This window comes from Tenrec ecaudatus, chromosome 9 (assembly GCF_050624435.1).
Source record: "Tenrec ecaudatus isolate mTenEca1 chromosome 9, mTenEca1.hap1, whole genome shotgun sequence".
Lineage (NCBI taxonomy): Eukaryota > Metazoa > Chordata > Mammalia > Afrosoricida > Tenrecidae > Tenrec > Tenrec ecaudatus.
The window spans coordinates 1,978,322-2,000,985 of NC_134538.1; the positions used below are offsets into that span (position 1 = coordinate 1,978,322).

The following is a 22,664-nucleotide window of genomic DNA, read 5'->3' on the forward strand; positions in this document are numbered from 1 at the left end:
CTACCAGCCTACTGACAAACATTACCTCCTGTCAAGGCCTTCCTCCCTCCCTCCCATGCCCAGCAGGGGCAAAGGCTGTCCACGTGGCCTTCTCTGGGTCCCCAGCACCCGACACAGGGTGTGGGCCAAGTGAATGACTGCTAGCGGCCATCTGCGCTACCACTCCCTTCACATGACCTGCCCCTAACGTATGTATACAATGTATGTGTATGATTGAACTCCACCCACATGTTCCTATGGAGGCATTGATGGCACAATAAACCTATGACACACACACATCAGTTAGATGTGGGTTCTACTTAATACACGTAAAACCATTCTGAGTGCCCTAGACCCCACTCTGACTCATGGTGACCCTGGACAGAGTACAACTGCCCTGAAGAGTTTCCAAAGCTGTATCTGTGATAGAAGCAGACGGACAGCTTACTCCCAGTGGGGCCTTTGAACCACCTACCTTTCCACTAGCAGCCGGAGATTTAACCACGGCGCTATCAGGACTCCTTTTTCATCTTACAACAATCCATTCATCAATTGTATCAAGCACATTGGTACATACATTGCCATCATTTTCATAATTTTCTACTTGAGCCATTGGTATCAGCTCCTTTTTCCCCTCTTACCCTCGTGACCCCTTGATAAAAAAATTGTTTTCCAATCCCTTCAGCTATATTTGTTGTTTGTCCCCTCCTGGGGGGGGAAGGTTATACATGGATCATTGTGACCGGTTCCTCCTCTCCCCACCTCCACCTTCCCTCTATCCTCAGCATTGGTACTCCCATTACTGTTCCTGAGGGAGCTATCTGTCCTGGATTCCGTGTGTCCACAGTGCTTATCTTTATGTATCAGTGTGCGTGCTCCGGTCTAGCCGGATTTGTAAGGTGGAACTGGGGTCATGACAGTGTGGGTGGGGGTGGGGAGGCACTAAAGAACCACGGGAATGCTGTGTGTTCCGTTGGTGCTACACTGCACCCTGGCTGTCGGGGCTCCTCTGTTCATCGTGTCAACCAGATGCCAGCAAGGTGCTCCCTCAGGTCTCTGAGGCAGTGAAGCTTAAAGGGTAGATACCCTCATCTTTCTCTACCAGAGGGGCTGGTGGGTTTGAACAGCTGACCATGTACTTAGAAGGCCAAAGCTGCCACCTCTCAAGCCCATGCTCAGTGCCCCAGGCTCCCCTCCTCCCACCAAGCCAGCCGCCCACCCTGCCATTTAGAGGGGTCACAGAAAAGACCACTTCCCCCACCTTCCAATTGAGTTTTATTCCACAGCAAAGGGTTTTACAGCAAAGGTGACTTTCTGCCGAGTACAAGCCACTTCCCCACCCACTCCATCCGCCTGTATCACCAATTCAGCCATTCTCCAACCGAGGCTCAGCTGGACTTCAGGTGCTCCAGAACCGCCCTGGAGCAAGCCAGCAGCGGGCAGCTCCCTAGTTGGTGCTGAAAGGGGTGGGTGGGAGAGCCTGACACATTCGGGGCAGAGCTGGCTCCTTAGAGAACAAGTGCCCTTCCAGGAGTGCCTTTGGCCCAGGGTCACCCCTGCTATGCTCACACCAGCAAGGCCACTGTCATCTGCACACAGCACAGAGCACTGACCGGAAGCCAGCCGATGGCTGCAGGCACACGCTGGTACTCTAAATCCTGAGGAGAGCAGAAGCACACCTCATGGCTGCCTCTCACCTGGCCCAGGGCCCTCTGCTGGACTGGGAAGAACAGCTCTGTGTGGGCCAAGGCTGTCCAGTTAGAGGGGCAGTGTTTGGATTTCCAACCTCCTGCTGAAGAAGTGGAAACCAATCCTTAAAAACAAACATATCAAGGGCTCAAGTAGAAAGCAAATGTTTTGAGAATGATGGCAACAAATGCACGAATGTGCTTGACACAGTGGATGTTATGTATGGATTGTGACAAGAATTGTACGAGCCCCCAATAAAACGATTTAAAAAACAAAACAAACAGCCGCTCACCCTGACTGAGGCTTCCTGGGCCAGGGGCTGTGCTGAGCGCTCAGCAGACCCCCACAGCACAGAGGTCGAACAGCCCCATTTCACAGCGAGGATGCAGGCGCACAAGGGCGCCACACACTCGGATAAGGTCTCAAGGTTAGTAAAGCAGTAAGCAAACTCAGGGATCGCAACAAGATCTACATGACCCCAGCTCTTTGCTACTGTCACCCCCAAACTGGCCCTCAGGAAACAAGAAAAGGAGCACGGGGGGCAAAGGGGAGGAGGTGATTCAGACAGAGAATGTTTTAAGGAATTAGGAGGAAATTAAACAATCACAGTAGCCATTGGTCAAAGTGCTTGAGTGCCCATAGACTCCGTTACCCAACAGCCTCACTCTTACCCAACACAAGTCCTCCCCAGCGTAATCTGCTGAATCCAGACCAGGGTCCAATTTCTCCGGCCTCTGCTTATGAGAGCCTAGGCCTGGGGAACCAAGCCAAACCAGGTAACGGGATAAGTCAATCCCAACCTGCCCACCCCCATAGGTCACAGTAGGTATGCACGATACAGGGTTTGCAGTAGCCCATTCTTGGGAAGCAGATTGCTAGTCCTTTCTTCTGAGGGACTTCTAGGTTACATGCAGACCTTCACACCTTGATGTCAGTTACATTAGCAGCTAAGCACATTAAATATTTGTCCCAGTCAAGAACTTCTAGTGTCCCCAGGCAGGGCAATTCCTGGCTGGGGTCATAGCCTTCAACTAAAGCATAGCCAACTTCCGCTCCCCCTCCTCTAGAGTACAGACTTCTGATGTCAACATGTGAGGGGGAACAACTCAGGGTGCCCTGTGGGCGGATGGCAATCTACTGTGACCTAGCCGGGTCCTTCAAGTGACAAGGGCTCTCTGTACCCACAGTACTAGTACAAAGACATGAGAGATCAGGCTTCTTTAGAGACCCTGACTCTAACTCTGTGGCAGACTTACTCTGCACATCGCTACCCTGCTGGGTCCAGGGGGCACCAGACATCTGTGGGGTGTCTGTGAATGCCAGTCAGTAAACCGCAGGGCCAAGGAGAAAGGGCCAGCTGCACTCTACCCTGCCCAGGATAGTCAGCCCCACTTTTGCCTTCCTGGCCCCTACTTCTTTTCCCCCGTGTACACGTGGAAGGAAGCTGGGGTCTCCCCATTGTCTGCCTTCAATCCTGTGTCTTCCCCGAGCCCCCTCCACTGCCCATGACCAGGTCCTCAGGCCAGTACTGGTCCTCCATGTACTGCTCCAAGTTCGCACTGCTGTCTGGCTCTCGGTCCTCGGGGTGGGCCTGGGGGCGGCTGGCCTCCTGCTGCTCCCACCGCTCCTCCACCAGCCGATAGAGCTCCATGGCTGTCAGGGCGTCTTCCACCGACGAGTGTCCGCAATGGCCCACCTGCGGGCAAGGGCCAAAACTCACTAAGGGCATTCTCCAGCGAGTGGACCCCAAACACTGTCCCCCTAACAGAATGCAGAGTTTGGAGTCAGTCTGGAAGGAGTCTGAATCGCTGCCTCACCACAGGCCACCTAAGGTCTTTCAGCCAGTCTCCTCAAGAAAACCACAGGGAAGAGATCCTTGACTGCAAACACTTGCTCCAAAGCCCCCGCAGTATGTGATGTTAACCACACGTAGCAACCCGACGAGGCTCCGAGGCCTGGTTCTTGGGTCAATGTGGCTATAAACCTATTTATACGTATGATTAACATCTAAGTCAGCTGACCATAAGTAAACACCATCAGCCTCCAGTATTGATTAGCCTAAGTATAAAAACTAGAGCTTCCCAACCATGGAAATTGACATCTTGCTGGGATGTCCACCCTGCTGTGTCACCTCAGTTTCAGCACAAGATGGCTTCTTGGGCCTACTGCCTGATCACTGGATTTGTGCTTATCAGCACCTGTAAATGCACTCTTGACACACCTGCCTAACATGCACACATGACTGCATACTCAAGCGTCTATGGAGAACAGTATGGGAAGCATTGCAGAAGCAGGAGCTCCTAGCTCCCTGGCTGATAGGTGAGGGATAAGGGCAGATCTGGGAGGGTCACCTAAAACACTGTAGCTCAGCGGTTCTCAATGGGCGAGTCGCAACCCCTTTGGGGGTCGAATGACCCTTTCTCAGGGGTCACCCAATTCATAACAGTACCAAAATGACCGTGATGAAGTAGCAATAAAAATAATTTCGTGGTTGGGGGGGGGGGGGTGTCACCACAACATGAAGAAGTGTATTAAAGGGTCTCGCCATTAAGGAGGTTGAGAACCACTGCTATTGCTTAATGTGACACACACCAGGGAGGAAGGTGGCAGAGAACCGCAGGCTGCCTGCACCAGCGGGAGAGACCAATGCTCCATGCCCCATGCCCTGCACCTGGAGTGGGGACGGAAGAATGGAAGGAGGCTGGAAGCCCAGTCACACAGCCTTGGCTATGGTTCCCGTGATCTGTGACCGTGCCTACAGGTTGACCTTCCCACCTGCCCATACCACACACCTGGATCTTCTTGTGCAGCAACTGCAGGGCCAGATCCTTCAGGGAGATCCGGGCCCGAGAAGGGAGGCCAGGAGGGCTGAGGAGGCTGGGGACGTAAGTGGTATCCCGGGTGTGGCTGCGAGGGTGGATGTACTTGAGGGCCCGGAAGTCGTTGTGTAGTGCGTGGCCCACCACCACCTTGCCCTTCAGGAGCTTGAGGATCTGTGGGGGGAGAGTGGAGCCGGCAGGCCCCACTGTCAGGGTCAGGAAGCCATCCTGAGCTCCCAAACCACTCAGTGCCTGGTGGGAGTCAGCCCCCAGCAGGGAGAACAGACCATTGACCAAGCCGTCCAGAGTCTGCACCCAGGTCTTCCACATGCTTGCTGTGCAGCCAGAGACAGGCATAAGTTCTCAACACTTCACTCTCTGTCTACCCCTGTAGAGAAAACCCCTGGGGATGAGGTAGGGATTGGGAATCATGGACCCTTGGTATGGCCTCCTGCTGGACAGCACCCCCCACTCCCCACTTGCCTCCTGTCACACTGTGCTCTCGGGCTAAAGGTTACCTCCTCAGATGCCCTCTCTCTGACTCCGCTGCCCCTCCAAATGAGAATGCCTGGTGTTCTAACTCAGTCTCCCACCCTCATCCTCTTCCTCGACTGCACCCAGCTGGCAGCTGGTCTACCCTCCACCCCCTACAAACATACTCTGTGAGCACGGGGCCATCTTTGACTCAGCTAGTGAGGATCCAATGGAAGTCCAGCACCCGGGGGGGGACCAGTCAACAAAGATCTGCTAGGTCAAGTCTGGAGACTCGTGCCTGAGTCTAAGGGACAAAGGACACATGGGCCAAAGCTTGGCTACTAAGCCGAAGGTTGGTGATTGATTCTCACACACCCTCCGTGAGACTGTGCAGGACAGGCCTGAATTCCAGAAGACAATGACCTCTGAAGGCCACCGCTCTATTTTGCACACCAACAGGGAGTACTATCAGAACTAACAGCCCCAGCCCCATCTTCGGACACCTGCCCCCCAGTCTCCTTCTCTGCCACACTCCCCCATCACACTCTCACCTGGCCTCTGGCTCAGTGAGGGCCTTCTGCACACACGTGCCTCTCTTCCCTGCTCTAGACCCAACTTAGATTCATGAGAGGCCACCAAGGTTGATCAGCTAGCATGCCACTGGCTTCCCAACGCCCTCTGCTGGAGACACTTGGTCTAACGCAAACCCCAGGGCCAGCAACAGAGAGTGATACTTTAAGCCAGGTCTCAGGGGCTCTGCTCTTCAGAGCAAGTGGCCAGATAGAAGGGACAAGGGGCCACAAGATTGACCACAGACCCTCCTTCCTGCTGCTTCTATTCCTGAGTAGCTTGTTTGAGAAACCACCTCCACAGAGTTGGAAAGAAATGCTTGGACGCAGGGGAAAGTAGGACATCAGATAATACTAGTACCCAAACTGGAGCCCTGGGCTGCTAACTGCAAGGTCAGCAGGCCGAAACCAACAGCCGCTCCCACTACTCATTCTGGGGGAGAAAAGTGGGGCTTTTTACTCTGGTAAAGAGTTCCAGTCTCAAGACACTCCTAAAGGACAACAAATAGACCTCGAAACTATTTATAGGTTTTTCTTGTCGTTTTTTGTTGTTGTTGTAGCAGCTATTGTTTTATTTCCTATTGTTGCTTTGTTTTGCTCGGTCTTGTGTTTGTGCATATTGTTGTCTCTGCATGTCTCTCTGGATGGGAGAGGTGGGCTAAAGAAGCCAGAAGAGAGAAAAACAGGACAACAGTTCTGAGGGGACAAGGGAGAGGGGCAGGGAGGTGGTTGAGAAGCGGTGGGAGGCGAGGTTTATTCAACACGGGGCAAAGGAAGTGGGTCTTAACAAACCCAGGAACAAGGGACCAACAAGTGATCCAAAATCGATGGCTAGGAGGGTATGGGGGGTCTGGTAGGGCTTTATCCGGGGCAGTGTAACCAATAGGAATTACTGAAACCCAAAGGAAGGCTGAACATGATAGTGGGACAAGAGGAAAGTAAAAGGAAAGAGAGGAAAGAACTAGTAGGCAAAGAGCATTTATAGAGATCTAAATACAGGCATACATATATAAATATGTTTACATATGATGATTAGGAAATAAGTCTATGTACATATATTTATAGGTTTAGTATTAAGGAAGCAGATGGACATTGGGCCTCTACTCAAGTACTCCCCAACACTAGAACACTTTGTTCTAATAATCTGGCACTCTGAGATGTCCACCTTCCTGACTCAATTGCTGAAGACAATGTGGATGCATAAGAAAATGGTGAAGAAAACTGATGGTGTCCAGCTATCAAAAGATATACAAGCTTTTCTTTTGTGAAGTGTTTTGTTCTGTTCTTTGTCAGTGGTTTGTTTTTGTTGTTTTGTTGTCTGGTTGTATACTGTTGCTTTGTTTTCCTCTGTCTTGTTTTCATGCACGTTAGTGTCTCCACAGGTCTGTCTGAATAGTACAGGCTGGATGAACTATCTGGAGGACAAACAAGGGGACCGACAGTTCCGGGGGGACTTGGGGTGGGGAGGGGTAGAGAGAGGGGCAAGGAAGTGGTATTAACAAACACAGGGACAAGGGAACAACATGGGACCCAAAAGGGTAGTGAAGGGGGAGTGGCAGGCCTGGTGGGGAAGGATCAAGGGTAAGGTTGCGTAGAGAAGAGGTATAGCTGTAGCCCAGGTGGGGACGGAGCATGGTAGTGGGGCAGGATGAAAGTCAAGGGAGATGGAGGAAGGAGCTGGGAGTCAAGGGGCATTTATGGAGGTCTAGACAAAGGCATGTACATGCAAATATATATATGAGGATGGGGAAATAGATCTATGTGTCTATATTTATAGGTTTAGTATTAAGGTGGCAGAAGGACCTTGGGCCTCTACTCAAGCACTCCCTCAATGCATGAATACTTTCTTTTATTAAATTGGCACTCTATGATGCTCACTCTCCCGACACAATTGCTGAAGCCAAAGCGGGTGAACAAGTAAATGTGGTGAAGAAAGCTGATGGTGTCCAGCTATCAAAAGAGATAGTGACTAGGGTCTTAAAGGCTTGAAGAGAAACAAACGGCCATCTAGCTCAGAAGCAACAACGCCCACATGGAAGAACACACCAACCTGTGTGATCGCGTGGTCCCAAAGGGATCAGTTATCAGGCATCAAAGAACAAAAAATCATATCATTGGCTGCACACCTCCATGATACGATCGCTGAAGACAAACGGGTGCATAAGCAAATGTGGCGAAGAAAGCTGATGGTGCCCGGCTATCGAAAGAGATAGTGTCTGGGGTCTTAAAGGCTTGAAGGTGAACAAGAGGCCATCTAGCTCAGAAGCAATAAAGCCCACATGGAAGAAGCACACCAGCCGGTGCGATTACGAGGTGCCAAAGGGACCAGGTATAAGTCATCATGCAAAAAAAAAAATATATATATATATATACTTTTTTTGCATGATGACTTTTATATATATGAGTGTGTATATATGTGTATATGTGTGTATATATACATATACCATAGTGAATGAAGGGGGAAGTGCAGAGTGGAGACCCGAGGCCCAAGTGTCGACCAATGGAAATCCCCTCACAGAGGGGTTTAGGAGAGGAAACAGGTCAGTCAGGGTGCGATGTAGTACTGATAAAGAACACAGCTTTCCCCCAGATCCTGCATGCTTCCTACCCCCAACTACCATGATCTGAATTCTACCTTGCAGGACTGGATAGGGCAGAGATTGTACACTGGTGCATATGGGAGCTGGAGGCACAGGGAATCCAGGGTGGACGATACCTTCAAGACCAGGGGTGTGAGGGGCAAGTCTGGGAGAGTGGAGGGTGAGTGGGTTGGAAAGGGGGAACTGATTACAAGGATCCACATGTGACCTCCTCCCTAGGAGATGGATGGCAGAGAAGGGGGGAAAGGGAGACTCCGGACAGGGCAAGATATGACAAAATAACAATCTATAAATTATCAAGGGCTCATGAGGGAGGGGGGAGCGGGGAGGGAAAAAAAAAGAGGACCTGATGCAGAGGGCTTAAGTGGAAAGCAAATGCTTTGAGAGTGATTAGGGCAAAGAACGTAGGGATGTGCTTTATACAATTGATGTATGTATATGTGTGGATTGTGATAAGAGTTGTGTGAGCCCCTAATAAAATGTAAAAAAAAAAAAGAACTTTCCTACAGTAGCAGCACCTGTGTGCAGGAGCACCCTCATACCTCAAATAACTAGTCTGAGCCTATGGGTTGGGTTTTCTTTTCCTACAATGAAAGTAAATCCTTTGAGATTAAAAAAAAGAAGAAGAAAATGTGGTAAAGAAAACTGATGGTATCCAGCTATCAAAAGATATAGCATCTGGGGTCTTAAAGGCTTGAAGATAAACAAGCGGCCATCTAGCTGAGAAGCAACAAAGCCCACATGGAAAAAGCACACCAGCCTGTGGGATCACGAGGTGTCAATGGGATCAGGTATCAGGCATCAAAGACTCAGAGCAAAAAAATCATAATGTGAATGAGGCGGGGTGCGGAGTAGAGGCCCAAAGCCAATCTGTAAGCAATTGGACATCCTCTTACAGAAGGGTCAAGGGGAGAAGAAGGGCCAGTCAGGGTATAGTATAGCACCAATGAAACATACAGCTTTCCTCTGGTTCTTTAATGCTTTCTCCCCCCATTATTGTGACCCTAATTCTACCTTACAAATCTGGCTAGACCAGAGCATGTGCATGGGTACAGATAAGAGCTGGAAACACAGTAGCCATACCAGGAGGGGAAGGGAAGGTGGGAGAGAAAGGGGAAACTGATCACAATGACCAGTCTATAACCCCCTCCAGGGGGATGGACAACAGACAAGGGAGTAAAGGGAGATATCAGACAGTGCAAGATATAACAAAATAATAATTTATAAATTATCAAGGGTTCAGGAGAGAGGGAGGGAGGGAGAGGGAGGTAAAAATGAGGAGCTGATACCAAGGGCTCAAGTAGAAAGAAAATGCTTTGAAAACGATGATGGCAACATATGTACAAATGTGCTTGACACAGGATGTATGTATGGATTGTGATAAAGAGTTGTATGAATCCCCAATAAAATGATTAAAGAAAAAAAAAGAGTTCCCATCTCAGAAACTCACATGGACAGTTGTACCCTGTCCTATAAGGGTTGCTATGAGTTGGCAGTGACTCGACAGCACTGAGTTCAGACTTCCCAAACTGGAGCCCTGGTGGAATTGTTGGGTGAGCACTGGGCTGCTAACCACAAGGTCAGCAGTTCAAACTCACCAGCTACTTCTAGAGAGAAAGCTGAGGCTATCTGCTCTGGTAAAGATTTACAACCACCCAAGCCCGATACAGGTGCTACAGGGAACAGACTTGATGGCAGCATTTGTTTGTGTGCTTTATTTCCAAAGCACCTCACAGCTCAGGAGCTTGCTGAGAAAGCCAGTGCTGCTGGGCACTTGCTTTGGACGGGCATATTTGTCCCGACAGCCAGACTGGGCCCGAGGACCATTTAAGGACTGAGAATGTCACCTTTGCTTATGGACAAAGTCATGCTTGAAAAACCCTAGGCGAGTAGAGAAAACCATCTGATGAGGTATTCCACGTGGGCACACCGCACAAGAACACACCTCACCACCTCAGTTCAGCAGGTATGTCAGGGCCGAACCCAGGCGGAGCGGGTGCGTCAACTTATGTCCAATTTCGAATAACCCTCTCCTCCCATACCTTCTCAACCACCTCCAGCCTTTTGGTCAGCAGCCCGGCCCACACCCAGGGGACCTGCATTATAAGATGGGGGTGGGGTGTTTATTTGTTGATTCTACATGGCAGGCACCTAAGGTTTGGCTAAGGTCGGTAACTTTCCCCAGGTCTCTCAGCCCCTTTACCCCACCCCACCCCCAGAGGGTAGTGGTGACTGATCCGGACTCAGGGCTCCCCTTCCAGCCCATCACACCAACCCAAGCAAACCAGCTGCCCAGCCAGCTCAGGGCAAAGCCCTGCCAACCCTGTCCTCACCTCCTTCTGGGCCACCTGGAAAGGGATGGCTTTGTGCATGTGCTGCCTCGTGATGCCGCTCCAGCGGGTGCGGTAGTCCACCACAGTCATCTCTGGCCGGATGTACTTGTCATAGAGCACGTCGCCATGGTAACTCACCACGGAGCAGCGGGCCAGCTCGCTCACCCGTCCTTGGGGGCCCGTGCCCACCATCTCGCAGTCGACAGCCACTAACTTGCTGGGCAAGGGCCTAGTGACACTTCCAAGGGTTGGTTTCCTGCCATAGGGGGCTCGAGGACTCGGCCCCCCACCACTGGAGCCTGGTGGGGCCTTGGGCATGGGTGGTGGGGAGGACCAGGGTTCAGGGGGCGTGTTAAGCAGCCCCTGGCCCTGCAGCAAGGCCTTCCGTGCCATGAAGCGCTGGTGCTGCCGGCTCCTCCTCTTGTGCTTTCTCCGCAGTACATCCTTGGCATTCAGCCCAGTGAGGGGCAGGGGCAAGCACTGGACAGCCTCGGGAGCTTCCCGGGACACCATCCCAGCCTGCTCCAGGGCTCTGGGCAAGGGAATCCTGAGGGGTGATCTTCCAATGAGGTAGCACTCTGGGGAGAGAACACAGGCAGGGACTGGGAGGAGTGTGCCGGGCAGCGGTTGCCCTCTTGTCTGCAGGGCGCTCACACTTTATCTCTTATTGCCTACTTGAAGGGGGTCAATTATTTTTAATAATAATTACATATATACAGTAAATACCATGTTCAAAGCCCTGCTCCCTGCTCTAAATGCTTTGCATGGAATCAACCAATCATTCAATCTTCCCAACGATACTAATCAAGCATTATGATTAACCTCAACTCACAGGCAGATTCCCTTGTCCAAATTTGGTCAGCAACCAAACACCTGGCATGACCCCAGGCAGTCCGATGTCTGAACCCTGAAATCTCCACGCCAAACCCCACCTCAGTCATTTTGTTTTGTGTTTTGAGAGAGGTATGGTTACGGTAAAATGATGGTTAAAAGAACTGCATGCATATAATCCTATTATAAATTTTTTAAAATGAAATATTAAAGCACAAGATCCCTAGTAGATGAGTGGGGGGTTGGGAAGGGCCAGGGGGATTTCAAAGGAAGCCCACAGTAGCTGTACTTTTGGTGCTTATCAACCAAATGAGTTATTATCTATTAATCACAACAGCTTCCACAAACACTTGTAAATCCTGGGTGTGTTCATTAGTCAGCACTGCCCATAGGGCAAACTTCTACCCCCTACCCGGGGAGTCCCCACCCATGAGTCAGCAGGTGTGGTTGGCTCCCACTGCTCAAGGTCTGTCCCTGACAGCGGTTGGGAAGTGCTGCCCCTCCTGGCTCCGACCAACCATGCCTGTAGGAAATGGAGGAAGTCCACTTGAGTTTGATCACTCCACGCGCTAAGGCCTGCATCGTCCAAAGGGCCTTTCTCATTTGTGTGGTTCAGTTCACCAGTTCATTATTTTAACAGATCAGAAAACCAGAGCTGTGAAGGCAGACCAAGCAGGGCATCCCCCCAGCTCCCTGGTGAGTGATCCCTCCCTCCTTTACAGTCTACAGAGAAACAATGCTATGTAAGTGCTGGGTCTGCATGGTGGAAGCTGCTTCAAACCAAAAGTGGGGAAATTCCAGTCTTCATTCCATTCCCTCAGAATGTGCTAAAACCCCTTTGTGTTACAAATAGTGGGACACAAAAACCACCTGCAGTCTCACCACCCCACCTCCCCCTTGCCCATTCCTGCCCACAGTTGGCCACCAGCCCTCCCAGCTCAGTGCTGCTGCTCCTCCACTAGCTCCCCCTCCTGCCTACAGCTCTCAAGACCCCTTTGGGGGTTGAAGGACCCTTTCACAGGGGTTGCCCGATTCCTAACCGTAGCAAAATGAGTTATGAAGTAGCAACTTAAATAACTGTATGGTTGGCGGGGTCACCACATGAGGACTTCTATTAAAAGGTCGCAGCATGAGGAAGGTTGGGAACCACTGCTCTAAGGGCTGACAGATGGAGGGGGCCGGATTCCACCTGCAGCTAGGTCTGAAGATCATGAGCACTAAGAGAAAAAGGGGTGGGGGTGGGATGCGAGGTGAGCTGGCAGCCCTTGGTGACCTACTGGGCTCAGGGTGAGGTCAGCATTGATGAGCCGGACTCAGTGTAGTATCCTGACTCATCCATGCTCTCCTAGCTCGGCCCTTCCTTTAATGTATCAGCAGTTTCGTCATAGTTGGGCTGGTAAATACAGAATCCCAAATGGCCATCGGGAATAAGCGGCTTGACCGTCCGGATACTGAGCTTCTCTCGGGGCTCTATTAACGCGTTAACGCCGCGTAGTGCAAGCATGCCTCAATTGTGAGCCAGAGCAATGATTTTTCCACCTTCCTGTTTGGTCATTTTTTCCTTCCACTTCCAAACTGACACTTCTCCTTTAGGAACAGCATGAGAGTGGAAATATTGGAAGGGTGGAGGGAAGGTGAGGGAGAGAAAGGGGGAACAGATGACCAGGTCTACATATAACCTCCTCCCTGGGGGATGGACAGCAGGGAAGTGGGTGAAGGAGACATTGGATGCTGTAAGATTTATAAAATAATAATAATTTATAAATTATCAAGGGTTCAGGGGGAGCGGGGAGGAAGGGGAGAAAATGAGGAGCTGATACCAAGGGCTCAAGTAGAAAGCAGGTGTTTTGAGAATGATGATGGCAACATGTACGAATGTGCTGGACACAAATGATGTGTGTATGGATTGTGCAAAGAGTTGTATGAGCCCCTAATAAAATTATTTTTTAAAAGAATAGCAAACAAAAATATTAAGACAACGCTCAAGTAGGGAGATGCTGCCGCTATGAGCTGGAAAACACACAGCACTGCAGTAAGCTTGTTCTTTTTCAGTAGGGAAAAGTTCACATTAAAAAAAGTACAGTGCGGTTTTTCTTATGACTATACAGGGCATATGAATTTCTAGAAAGTGCAATATACTGAGCCATTATTTGCTAGGCAGCCCCAGTCACTTTGTATACAACAGACTGGAGACAGGCTGTGTTTACCAAGCTTTTGCATTCCACGTCGATTCTCCGATTGACCTTGCATGGGCTTGTGGGGCACAAATGTACATTAGAGAAGCGAGGGCTCTGTGGGCAGGATTGGCGACCAGGACAGGTGATGGTGGCCTTCACAAGTCTTTGGGCAGAGAAGCTAAGAAGCGAGAAATTGGGGTTCCCGGAGAAAAGAGCTCTGTGTTTCGAGCGATGAAGGCGGCCTTTGCTGCAGGCCCCGAAACTTGCTGACAGATGTCACAAGAGCAAAAATTACCGGGTGAGGCGGCAAAGCAGTTTCTCCCAAACTACTCAAGTGTTTCAGCAAGGACAAGCATGAATCCCCCTGCAGCCGAGACCCAACACGCTGGGGGAATCAGGGGTGACTGGGTCTTGCGGGGGGGGGGGTCTCCCCTCGCTCCCCAGGCCCCACCTCGCAAAGTCCCAGCCACAGAGCCTACAAACGCTCCCCGGAACCAGCCAACCGTGAGGCCGGGGCTTCCAAGCTGCTGGCTGGTCAGCAAGGGTCCTGATCCCAGCCGAGGCCGAGGGCTCACCAGCGCAGGAAATCAGAAATAACCAGGAAGCGGGTTCAAGCCCCGATTCCCAGGCCCTCACCTTCGGAACTGTGGACACGCACGCACTCCTCCCCGCCCTTCATAGGCCGGCCCGAGAATCCACGTTAAACTAGAGCCGTCGCAGCCCTGAACTCCTAACTCTGACAATCACCCAAATCGGAGAAAACCAGGCTCCTGCGTGGGGCTAGAAATGTTGGGGAGCCCCCTCCGCCCGAGTGTGGCTGGCGTTCCCCGAGCTGAGGCGCCGGGAAGACACCGCTGCTGGTGCCTCAGAGGCCCCGACCGTCACGCCGGCGCCCGCCGGGCCGAGCTGGGCCCTCCCCCAGCCGCCCCGCGTCTCCACGTCCCCGCCTCAGGCCACGGGGGCACCCCACGCAGATGCCGGCGGCACCGGAAACGCCCCGCCAACTCACCTAGAGCCCCTCGCAGGGGTCTCCTCCCGCCGCACGTGGACCCCAGGCCGCCCGCTCCTGCGCCAGGACAGAACCGGCTCCCGCTGTCTGCCTATTGGCTCTCTGAAAAGCTCCGCCCGCCTCCGGCCTCTTCTGATTGGCCGGGAACCTGCCACTCTGGGTTTGGCGTGAGACCGCCCAAGGGGAGGGGATTCTGGGAAGGGGTGTGGCTCTCCGACGGCGCCCGCCCCGGTGGCGGGAAACTTTAATAGGGTCTGGGACGCCAGCTTTGGCTAGGCCCCCTTCTTGGTTCTCTAGGCCGTGCCACCAAAAGCAAAAAGCCACCTTCTAAGCGATTGCGACGTAGAGTGAGTGACCACTGAGGACTTGGGGTTTCCAAGACTGTAACCTTTACCGAAGCCGACCGACTGCCAACCACACACCTTTCTGAGCTCTCCAGGCTCCTCACCCGTCCCAGTGGCTTAGAGGCAAATTAGGAGTGGTATTCTCGCTCTCTCCCCGCGGTGGGTGGGGGTGATTTAGGAGGGCGTGTGTCCAAGAGTATAGCTTAGTCACTAAAGTCACACGATTAACACCCATAGAATCTGCGTAATTTCATTAACATCGGCCATTTCTAACCACAAATCTGAGATTAGCAGAGCGTGGTGGCCAAAGCCGTATTTTTCTATGTGCATCTCCATTTGTGGTAGTTATGTAAGGTCTCTCTCTCCGGGCTAAATTTGAACCTCAGTCCTTGGCTCCGCACAAGAAAGAATTCACGCCGAAGCCTGGCTCGTGATCCAAGTGTATTTAATGAGAGTTAAAAGAAGCTTCAGGTTTTACGCGGCACCCATAGGATTCCTTTGACCATGCGGCCTGGCAGAGACTGCTCAGGGTCACGCAAAGCTCTCTCTCCCAAATTTTCCTCTGAAACAAGACGACCAGACAAGACCCCTCTCCCTCTCCATTCCTGCCTTTTCAAGGATTGGGTGGGGAGGGGGCGTGGTGAACGACCCAGGTCAGTCCCATTGGCTGAATTGCAGTCACCTGGCCCAGGTGAGCTGATCCAGGTTTAACGCCCATCCGTGCCCACCAGCGGGAAAATCCAGCTTTGTCCTATGCTGGCTCTCCTGGGCATGCGTCAATGGACTTCCCAATCCCTGGGCTAAACTACCTAACAGTTACATAATCTGTTGTCAATTTGAGACTAAGGGTGAAGGGTTGGGGTTTAGCCTGCCAATCAGGTCTCAGCTTGATGTCCTCATTTGGAGGCAGTCAGGAGATAAATAGCTCACTGAAAGTGGGACACACACATACACACACACTCCCTTTGAGACATTCCTTCTGACAAGACACATGGAGCTACACTAGAACCCTGGGAGCCGGAGGAGCCACGTGTCCCTGCCAGCGCTGAGATGCACTGGATGCACAGGCTTTCCATCCACTCACTGAACTGTGATCTTCCTGCATTGGACATTATTGCATGGTTAAAGAGGAGTCTATTGACTAGTATTGGACATATGGCTAATATTGGACTTGATCTGGACTGGGATGTTTTTGTAATGTACAATAACTCTTTATATAAAGCTCTTTCCTATACACATGAGTGTGTATGAATTTGTTTCTATAGTCAACCCAGACTAACACATCATTAAAGGTACATTGGGAGTTTTTACAAAGGGACCAGGCTGCCCTGAAGACACCAAATGAGATTGTGTAGGACAAGGAGAGATTTTGCCCAGGCCTTAACTAGGTTTTAGAAAGCTCCTCCTCGTGGTTCAGTGGCAAAAGTCTCACCTTCCATTTAGGAGAGCTGGCATTGCTTCCTGGCCAATACCACTGAGGTATGGTGGCCGTCACCCATCTGTCAGCGGAGGCTTGGGTGTGGTTATGATGCTGTGACCACTTAAATCCTGAGCACCAAGTCGGTACAAGGCTCCTGTTTACAGTGCAAGCCTTAAATCCATTTTTTATCGTCACTCAGATTCAGGCACCATTGAATTCCTTCTGGTCATTTGCCAGGCAATGTGGAATAGAAATTAGAAAGTGGATTACTACCACTCCCATAGCCAGTCCAGGACAGAGCTCTTAGAGACTTACCCAGGTATGCCCTTAATGGAAATTGGCATAGTCATGAGTCATTTTGACTGCCTTGGTTGAAGATCCCCTGAACCAGCTTTGTAAACAAACCATTTATTAAACAAAGCCTATGTCCCAATCATGGTCCCAGTCCCTGTCCTGTAGACCTACCTGCAACTGTTCTGGATTGATCTGACGCTAATCATACTTTGGTAGCAGTTTTCCTTGTCCTCCCATGTCCTGTTTTAAGTGGCCAGTTTCCAGTAAATCCTTGGACGCTATTATGGTCTTGGGCTGGAAGTCTCCCTCTTCCAGACAATTTGTCTTTGTCCTTGTCTTGGTCCCATTGAAGACAATAAATGTGTCTCTATGAATTATATCTGAATTTGGGGTCGGTCTCTTTCCTCCTTCACATAAAGAATTACAGTCTCTGAAACCCTCGGGCAGTTCTACGCTGCCCTATAGGGTCACTGAATCTGAATCAAGTCGATGACATGAGTTTGTGCTTGTTGGATTATTCCTCCGCTACGACTGTGCTGAACAGGGTCCAGTGGAGCTTCCTGACTGAGGCACACTAGGTAGAAAGACCTGGCAATCTGCCTCTGAGAATCAGCCATTGAAAACCCTCTGTGTCTGTGTTAGGCTCGGTTGGCTTAGATAAACAAATCCAGTGACAGATGTCGGCTGGCGTAAGATATGACAAAATAATAATAATTTATAAATTATCAAGGGCTCATGGGGGAAGGGGAAGGGGAAGCGGGGAGGGAGGGGGAAAATGAGGAGCTGATACCAAGGACTCAAGTAGAAAGCAAGTGTTTTGAGAATGATGAGGGAAACAAATGCACAAAAGTGCTGACACAATGGATGTATGTGTGGATTGTGATTACAGTTGTACAGGGCCCCCCAAAATGATTGAATTATTTTTAAAATGAGATCAAAAAGTTTTATATATCAGGAAAACATCTAACATAGTGTTAGATCAAGAAGCTTTATATATCAGGAAAACATCCCAGCCCAGACCAACCCAATTCCATAAGTCTGATGTTAGTCCATAATTCCCTCCTCAGACTCACACAGCCACATGCAATGATGCAGAATGGAGGAGAATCACAGGCTGGTGGGTGCGAAGTCTTATGGATCCAGTGGTGGTGGCCGCCTCACAGGGCTCTGGCTGCCATCAGGGTTGGCCAGCAGGAAGGTGAAATTTGGGGGGGCGGGGAAGGGGAGACTCCCAGGACCCTCCTTATGAGAAGGTCATACCCAGTGACCAGCTAGACTTCACCTCTACACTTTTATATCTTCAGGTGGACACAACATTATGTAATCATCAAAGGATCACACCAGTCTGATCTACCACCAGTCACAGATATGGCACAGCCTGTCCGTTCCTTATGCATGGGATCGTCATGAATCCCACTGGAAGCAGCTAACACCACCACCACTTGGGGCCTAGTGCTGAGGTATATAGAAGAAGCCCAGTCTCTGAACTGAAAATGGTCACTACCTGGCGAGGGAACAGCCAAGGCAATATCATTCCGTGCCCTGTGATCAAGAAGAGCAACACTAAGCAGTGCAGATTCAGTGCGTGAGCACTGACGGTGGACCAGGCAATAATGCTAAACTTGCTCCAGGACACTATGCAGCATCAGACTAGAGCTTAAGTTCTACAGCACTTGGTTTGTGGACGGCTGTGATCTACAGTGGGGGCCCTAACTCTACCTTGACTGGTGACCGAACTTCAGACTCCATTTGAGTTCTTCCTGACCATCAGCCAGCAGTGCGGCAGTTTTGCCTTCAGCCAGAGTGTGTTTGAAAGTAGATTTCACTCCAAGTCCAGAGAGGATCCGTCTTGCCCTCCAGTCTATGTGACGAATCAGGGAGCGAGCAAGGCACACCTGTCTTTCCCTGGGACACTCATCCTTAATGGTTTTCAAAAATTAGGTACATGTTCGCTAGTTTCCATTTGAAACTGGGGTACTGGCGGCTATGACTTGGTGCCACAGGTCATGAGTCATTTCCCAACTGACCGCTACACATCCAAGCAACGGGAGCTCCAGAACCAATTGTGTCCTCATCCCAATGCCAATCTCTTCCCCTCTTTATAGTCCCACCGGAGGCACTGATGAATTGCTCCGCCACCAAGCATGGTTTTGTGGGGCTCCACTTTGATGTCTGCCATCTGTCATTCAGGGCCCCCACTGAATTCATCAGACTCGAGCTTGGCCTTGTGCTGATGGTCTCCCTCATCCAGATGGTTGTCTTTGTCCTGTTTATGACCTCATGAAGGGATCCCGAAAGGCCTGAAGTTCAAATCCACCAGCTGCTGATCCACAGAAGAAAGATGAGGCTGTTGGCTCCCATAAAGATTTACAGTCTCATTGACACATAACTTGACACCCCCCACCCCGGCGGTGGGGATGGGGTGGGGGTGGTGAACAACAGAAACATGAGTAAAGGGAGACAATGGTAAGATTAAAATAATAATAATTTATAATTTATCAAGGGGTCACGGGGTGGAGGTAGGTGGGAGGGAAATAAGAGGAACTGATGGGAAGGGCTCAAACAGAAAGTAAATGTTTAGAAAATGATGATGGCAACATATGTACAAATGTGCTTGATAGAATTGATGCATGGAATGTTATAAGAGCTGTAACAGCCCCCAATACACTGATTTTTTAAAAAAATAGGTTGACAGTCTCAGGAACCCTGTAGAGCAGTTCTACTGTGTCCTTTGAGGCTGCTATGAGTTGGGAAAACTCAATGGCAGTGGTTTGGGCTTTGGGTTTTATTGACCCTCATTACAGTGGCTGTAACAATGGGATTAAACACAGGAGCAATTGTGAGGATGGCACAGGATGGGACCGTTTTAGTCTGTTGTGCATGGGGTCATTTTCAATAGCGTCTAACAATAACAACAACAGAATACATTTGAATGTGGAGTCTGTCCCTCCCTGGAACAGAAGTAAATTGCCAGGTTGTCAAAGAGAGCAGTGCCTGAGGTCTTAAAGACTTGTTCCCAACATGCCTCCGTCTGAGGGAAGCACCAACCAAGTTCACATGGAGGAAGCACGCCAGCCTGTGTGATGTAAGGATTATGAATAATAGCATCCAAATCTGGAGAAGGGAATGGTATCAGAGCTTAACAGTGGAAGCCCACAATCCATTTGCAGGGTCCCTGTGGCTTAGGTCGCAGGTGAATCTCCTCTGACCATGGTTTAAGGATGTGCATAACCTTTCTCTTGACAGAGAGCATGATGAACTCAAGTATGGCAGATGTAATTAGGTGAAAATATAATACCTCATCATTTTATCTCCCTTTTAGCCCACTTCAAAGTTATTTTGTATTGTTTTTTTTAAAGCGTGTGGGAAATACACCGGCATTGAGCCCCTGGTGAATCACTTTGGGCCACGGACCAGGGATGTGAAGAACCTTGCTATTCTGTGGAACGTGGGTGGCTGCAGAACCTGCTAAGTTAAAATCTAGCACCTTATCATTCGATCTCCATTTTGACGCCTTTAAAACTTGTTCGGGTTTTTAATATTTCTTACTTTCTTTTTGATTGAGGGTTTTCTCTGGTTTGTGATTGTTGGGTTGTTAGTTTTGCTGGCTTTTTAAAATGTGTTTTCCAGTATATAAAATCCAGGACAGGTAAATTTTATAGAAATAGTGACTGGAGGAACGGTTTATTGTGGGTATGGGAGGGGAAGTTGGAGGGAAATGGGGAGCTAGTAGCAATGAGTACAAGAAGGAAGACAATCTCCTGGAACTGGTTGTGGTGGCGATCGTCCAACTCTTTGGCATGGCCCCACTAGGGAACTAGTGATGCGTGTGATGTGTGAATTACATGTCAGTAGACCTATGTATGTATATGAGTGGAAACAAAACGTGTATGAATTGTTGGATGTAAAAACTGATTATTCCGTTAACTCTCACCTAATACACAATAAAAAGTTCTATTGGTTTTTTTTTTTTAAGAAGAAAGGTGTGAATGGCCAGGCCTTTCTACCAAGGAGCCCCTGAGAGTGTGAAACTCCACAGCAGAAGCTGACTGACAACATACCGTATATACTCGAGTGTAAGTCGACTCACCATCAGCTGAGACACCTAATTTTACCACCAAAACAGCACTAAAAATGTGCTGGAAAAACTCAGCATATACACGAGTGTATATGGTAAGTTCAGGGAGCATAAAGACCGCTGTACACAAAATTTTTAAAAATCTAGATTTAGTCAGGAGAACCTTTATTTGGGAAGATTATTGCCGGGGCTGAGACTATTACAGTAGGAAGACAGCTCTGACCATGGGGCCACAGGTCAGAGGGGTTTGCTTTTACTAGGAGAGGAAAGGAGGAAGAGGACGTGGCGTGAGGACGTGAGACTGTCTGTGTCGTGGAGGTGACATGACTCAACTCAAGATCAGAGGGTGTTTTAGGGATCAAGTGAACGTTGGCTCTGGGTCAACATGGTTTAATATTCAGGAGCCTAGGAAAGGAGAGAAACTAAGCCACATTTGGCTAACAAGCCTTCTGCTCTGGTTGATCAGTGGGGACAAGCAGTTCACTTCATAATTGGAGGCAAAGAATGCGAACTTGGAGCGTGGTGCAGTGAATTTTTTGATATGGTTCTTGTAACCAGAGTCTTTGTGACTTTCAGCAAATGACTGGAAACATGCAAATTGGATGTGCGGCACTCGAACGCAGGGACTGGTCTACTTTGCCACCCCATTGGGCATAAAATGAACCATCTCAGAAACTAGAACGGGGGTCCTCACTGCCACCAAGCAAGAAGAGTCAGGGGTAGAGCGTATCTTCTGGACCCTGAGACCCCTGCACATTGCATCTCCCCATTCCAGGAGACAGCGAGCTGTGATGCGGTGGGAAAGGGGTGGCAACAGAACCTTCTCACCCATGGCGCAAGGAAGCTGAAAGCCTTTGAGTGGGATGTTCACTTTTGGAGGGGAATGCCTTCAGGTACTTAATAAAGAAAGGGTATTAGAGTTGCTGGCCCATGGAGTTACCTGAGACTGCCTGCAAACTAGGGCTTGTGGCGGAGTATAATGCCCTTCGGACATTTATTGGCGGTGCTGAAAGAGCTCTGTAAGATTACCTAAGCAGGGCAGAGGTCAAGGGGTCATGGATCTGAGAAGTTGGGGACCATGAAGGTGTGCCTCGGTGGATGGTTGAAAAGGGGTGTTCCTGATTTGAAGCACTGTGTCCTGAGCATTTCTGATATTGAATTGCAAGCTGTTAACGTAATAAGCCCCATGATCATCTGGATTCTTTGTGGTCCTTACAATGCCTTTTGAACCCAGCAGAGAGTGTTTCAGAGAGATGATTGGTAAAGAAGGTTGGAGGATGGAGACCTGACAGCTTTCGAGGGATCAGCCTGGGACTGATGTGGAGTCAGAGGTCAGACCTGGTCCCCACCTTTCTTACCAGAAGGATCTGCATCCCACCTTGACCTTGGTAAACAAGCGATGTCTGTGAGTCTTATCTAAATCATAAGTGAAAGCTTGTTTCTAGAAGTTGTTTCAGGGCCAAAAAGGAGCAGAGGAATATATAAAGCGTTGCTCTCTTCTAGTACTCACCACCACCCAGTGCATGGAGGCTCACAGCGACCCCCTGTGCACTTCTGAGACTGCGACTGCTTACAGGAGTAGAAAGCCCAGTCTTGCTGCCTCAGAGCTGCTGGTGGTTTTGAACTGCCGACCATGAGGGTCACAGCCCAACTTGTAACCACGACACCACCAGGTCTCCTTGTTTTCCAGTACAGGACTCAGGTAAAAGGCAACACTGTCAATAAGGATGAGTTTTTCATGTCCTTTTAAAACGAATTAAACTGCGATGACAGTCAAACTCCACTGTATTAAGTTAATGGTAGTATTTTAAGTGTTTTCCTTTTTTAAAGATGCCAATTTTTTAAAAACATTTTGTTAGGGGCTCATACAACTCTATCACAATCCATGCATATACATACATCAATTGTATAAAGCACATCCATACATTCTTTGCCCTAATCACTCTCAAAGCATTTGCTCGCCACTTAAGTCCAAGATGCCAATTTTTACAATACATTCTTTATCGCTACTTAGACTTGGGATAGGAATATCTTACCAGGCAAAATAA

General features: G+C 49.7%; 1 protein-coding gene across 2 annotated transcripts; it reads right to left on the reverse strand.

Annotated features, from left to right (window-relative positions):
* Window positions 1–1,217: 1,217 nt before the first annotated feature.
* AEN (apoptosis enhancing nuclease) lies at window positions 1,218–14,559 on the reverse strand. 2 transcript variants are annotated; one of them, XM_075557852.1, is made up of 4 exons: window positions 14,481–14,559; window positions 10,464–11,041; window positions 4,461–4,661; window positions 1,218–3,364 (listed from the first exon to the last, which is right to left on the reverse strand). In XM_075557852.1, exons 2-4 carry the CDS (start codon window positions 10,974–10,976, stop codon window positions 3,137–3,139), a joined length of 942 nt encoding a protein of 313 aa, XP_075413967.1. In that variant the 5' UTR covers window positions 10,977–11,041; window positions 14,481–14,559; the 3' UTR covers window positions 1,218–3,136. The 2 variants fall into 2 exon arrangements, with proteins under 2 accessions (XP_075413967.1, XP_075413966.1); XM_075557851.1 differs by lacking the exon at window positions 14,481–14,559 and adding an exon at window positions 14,108–14,299.
* Between the last annotated feature and the right edge of the window lie 8,105 nt (window positions 14,560–22,664).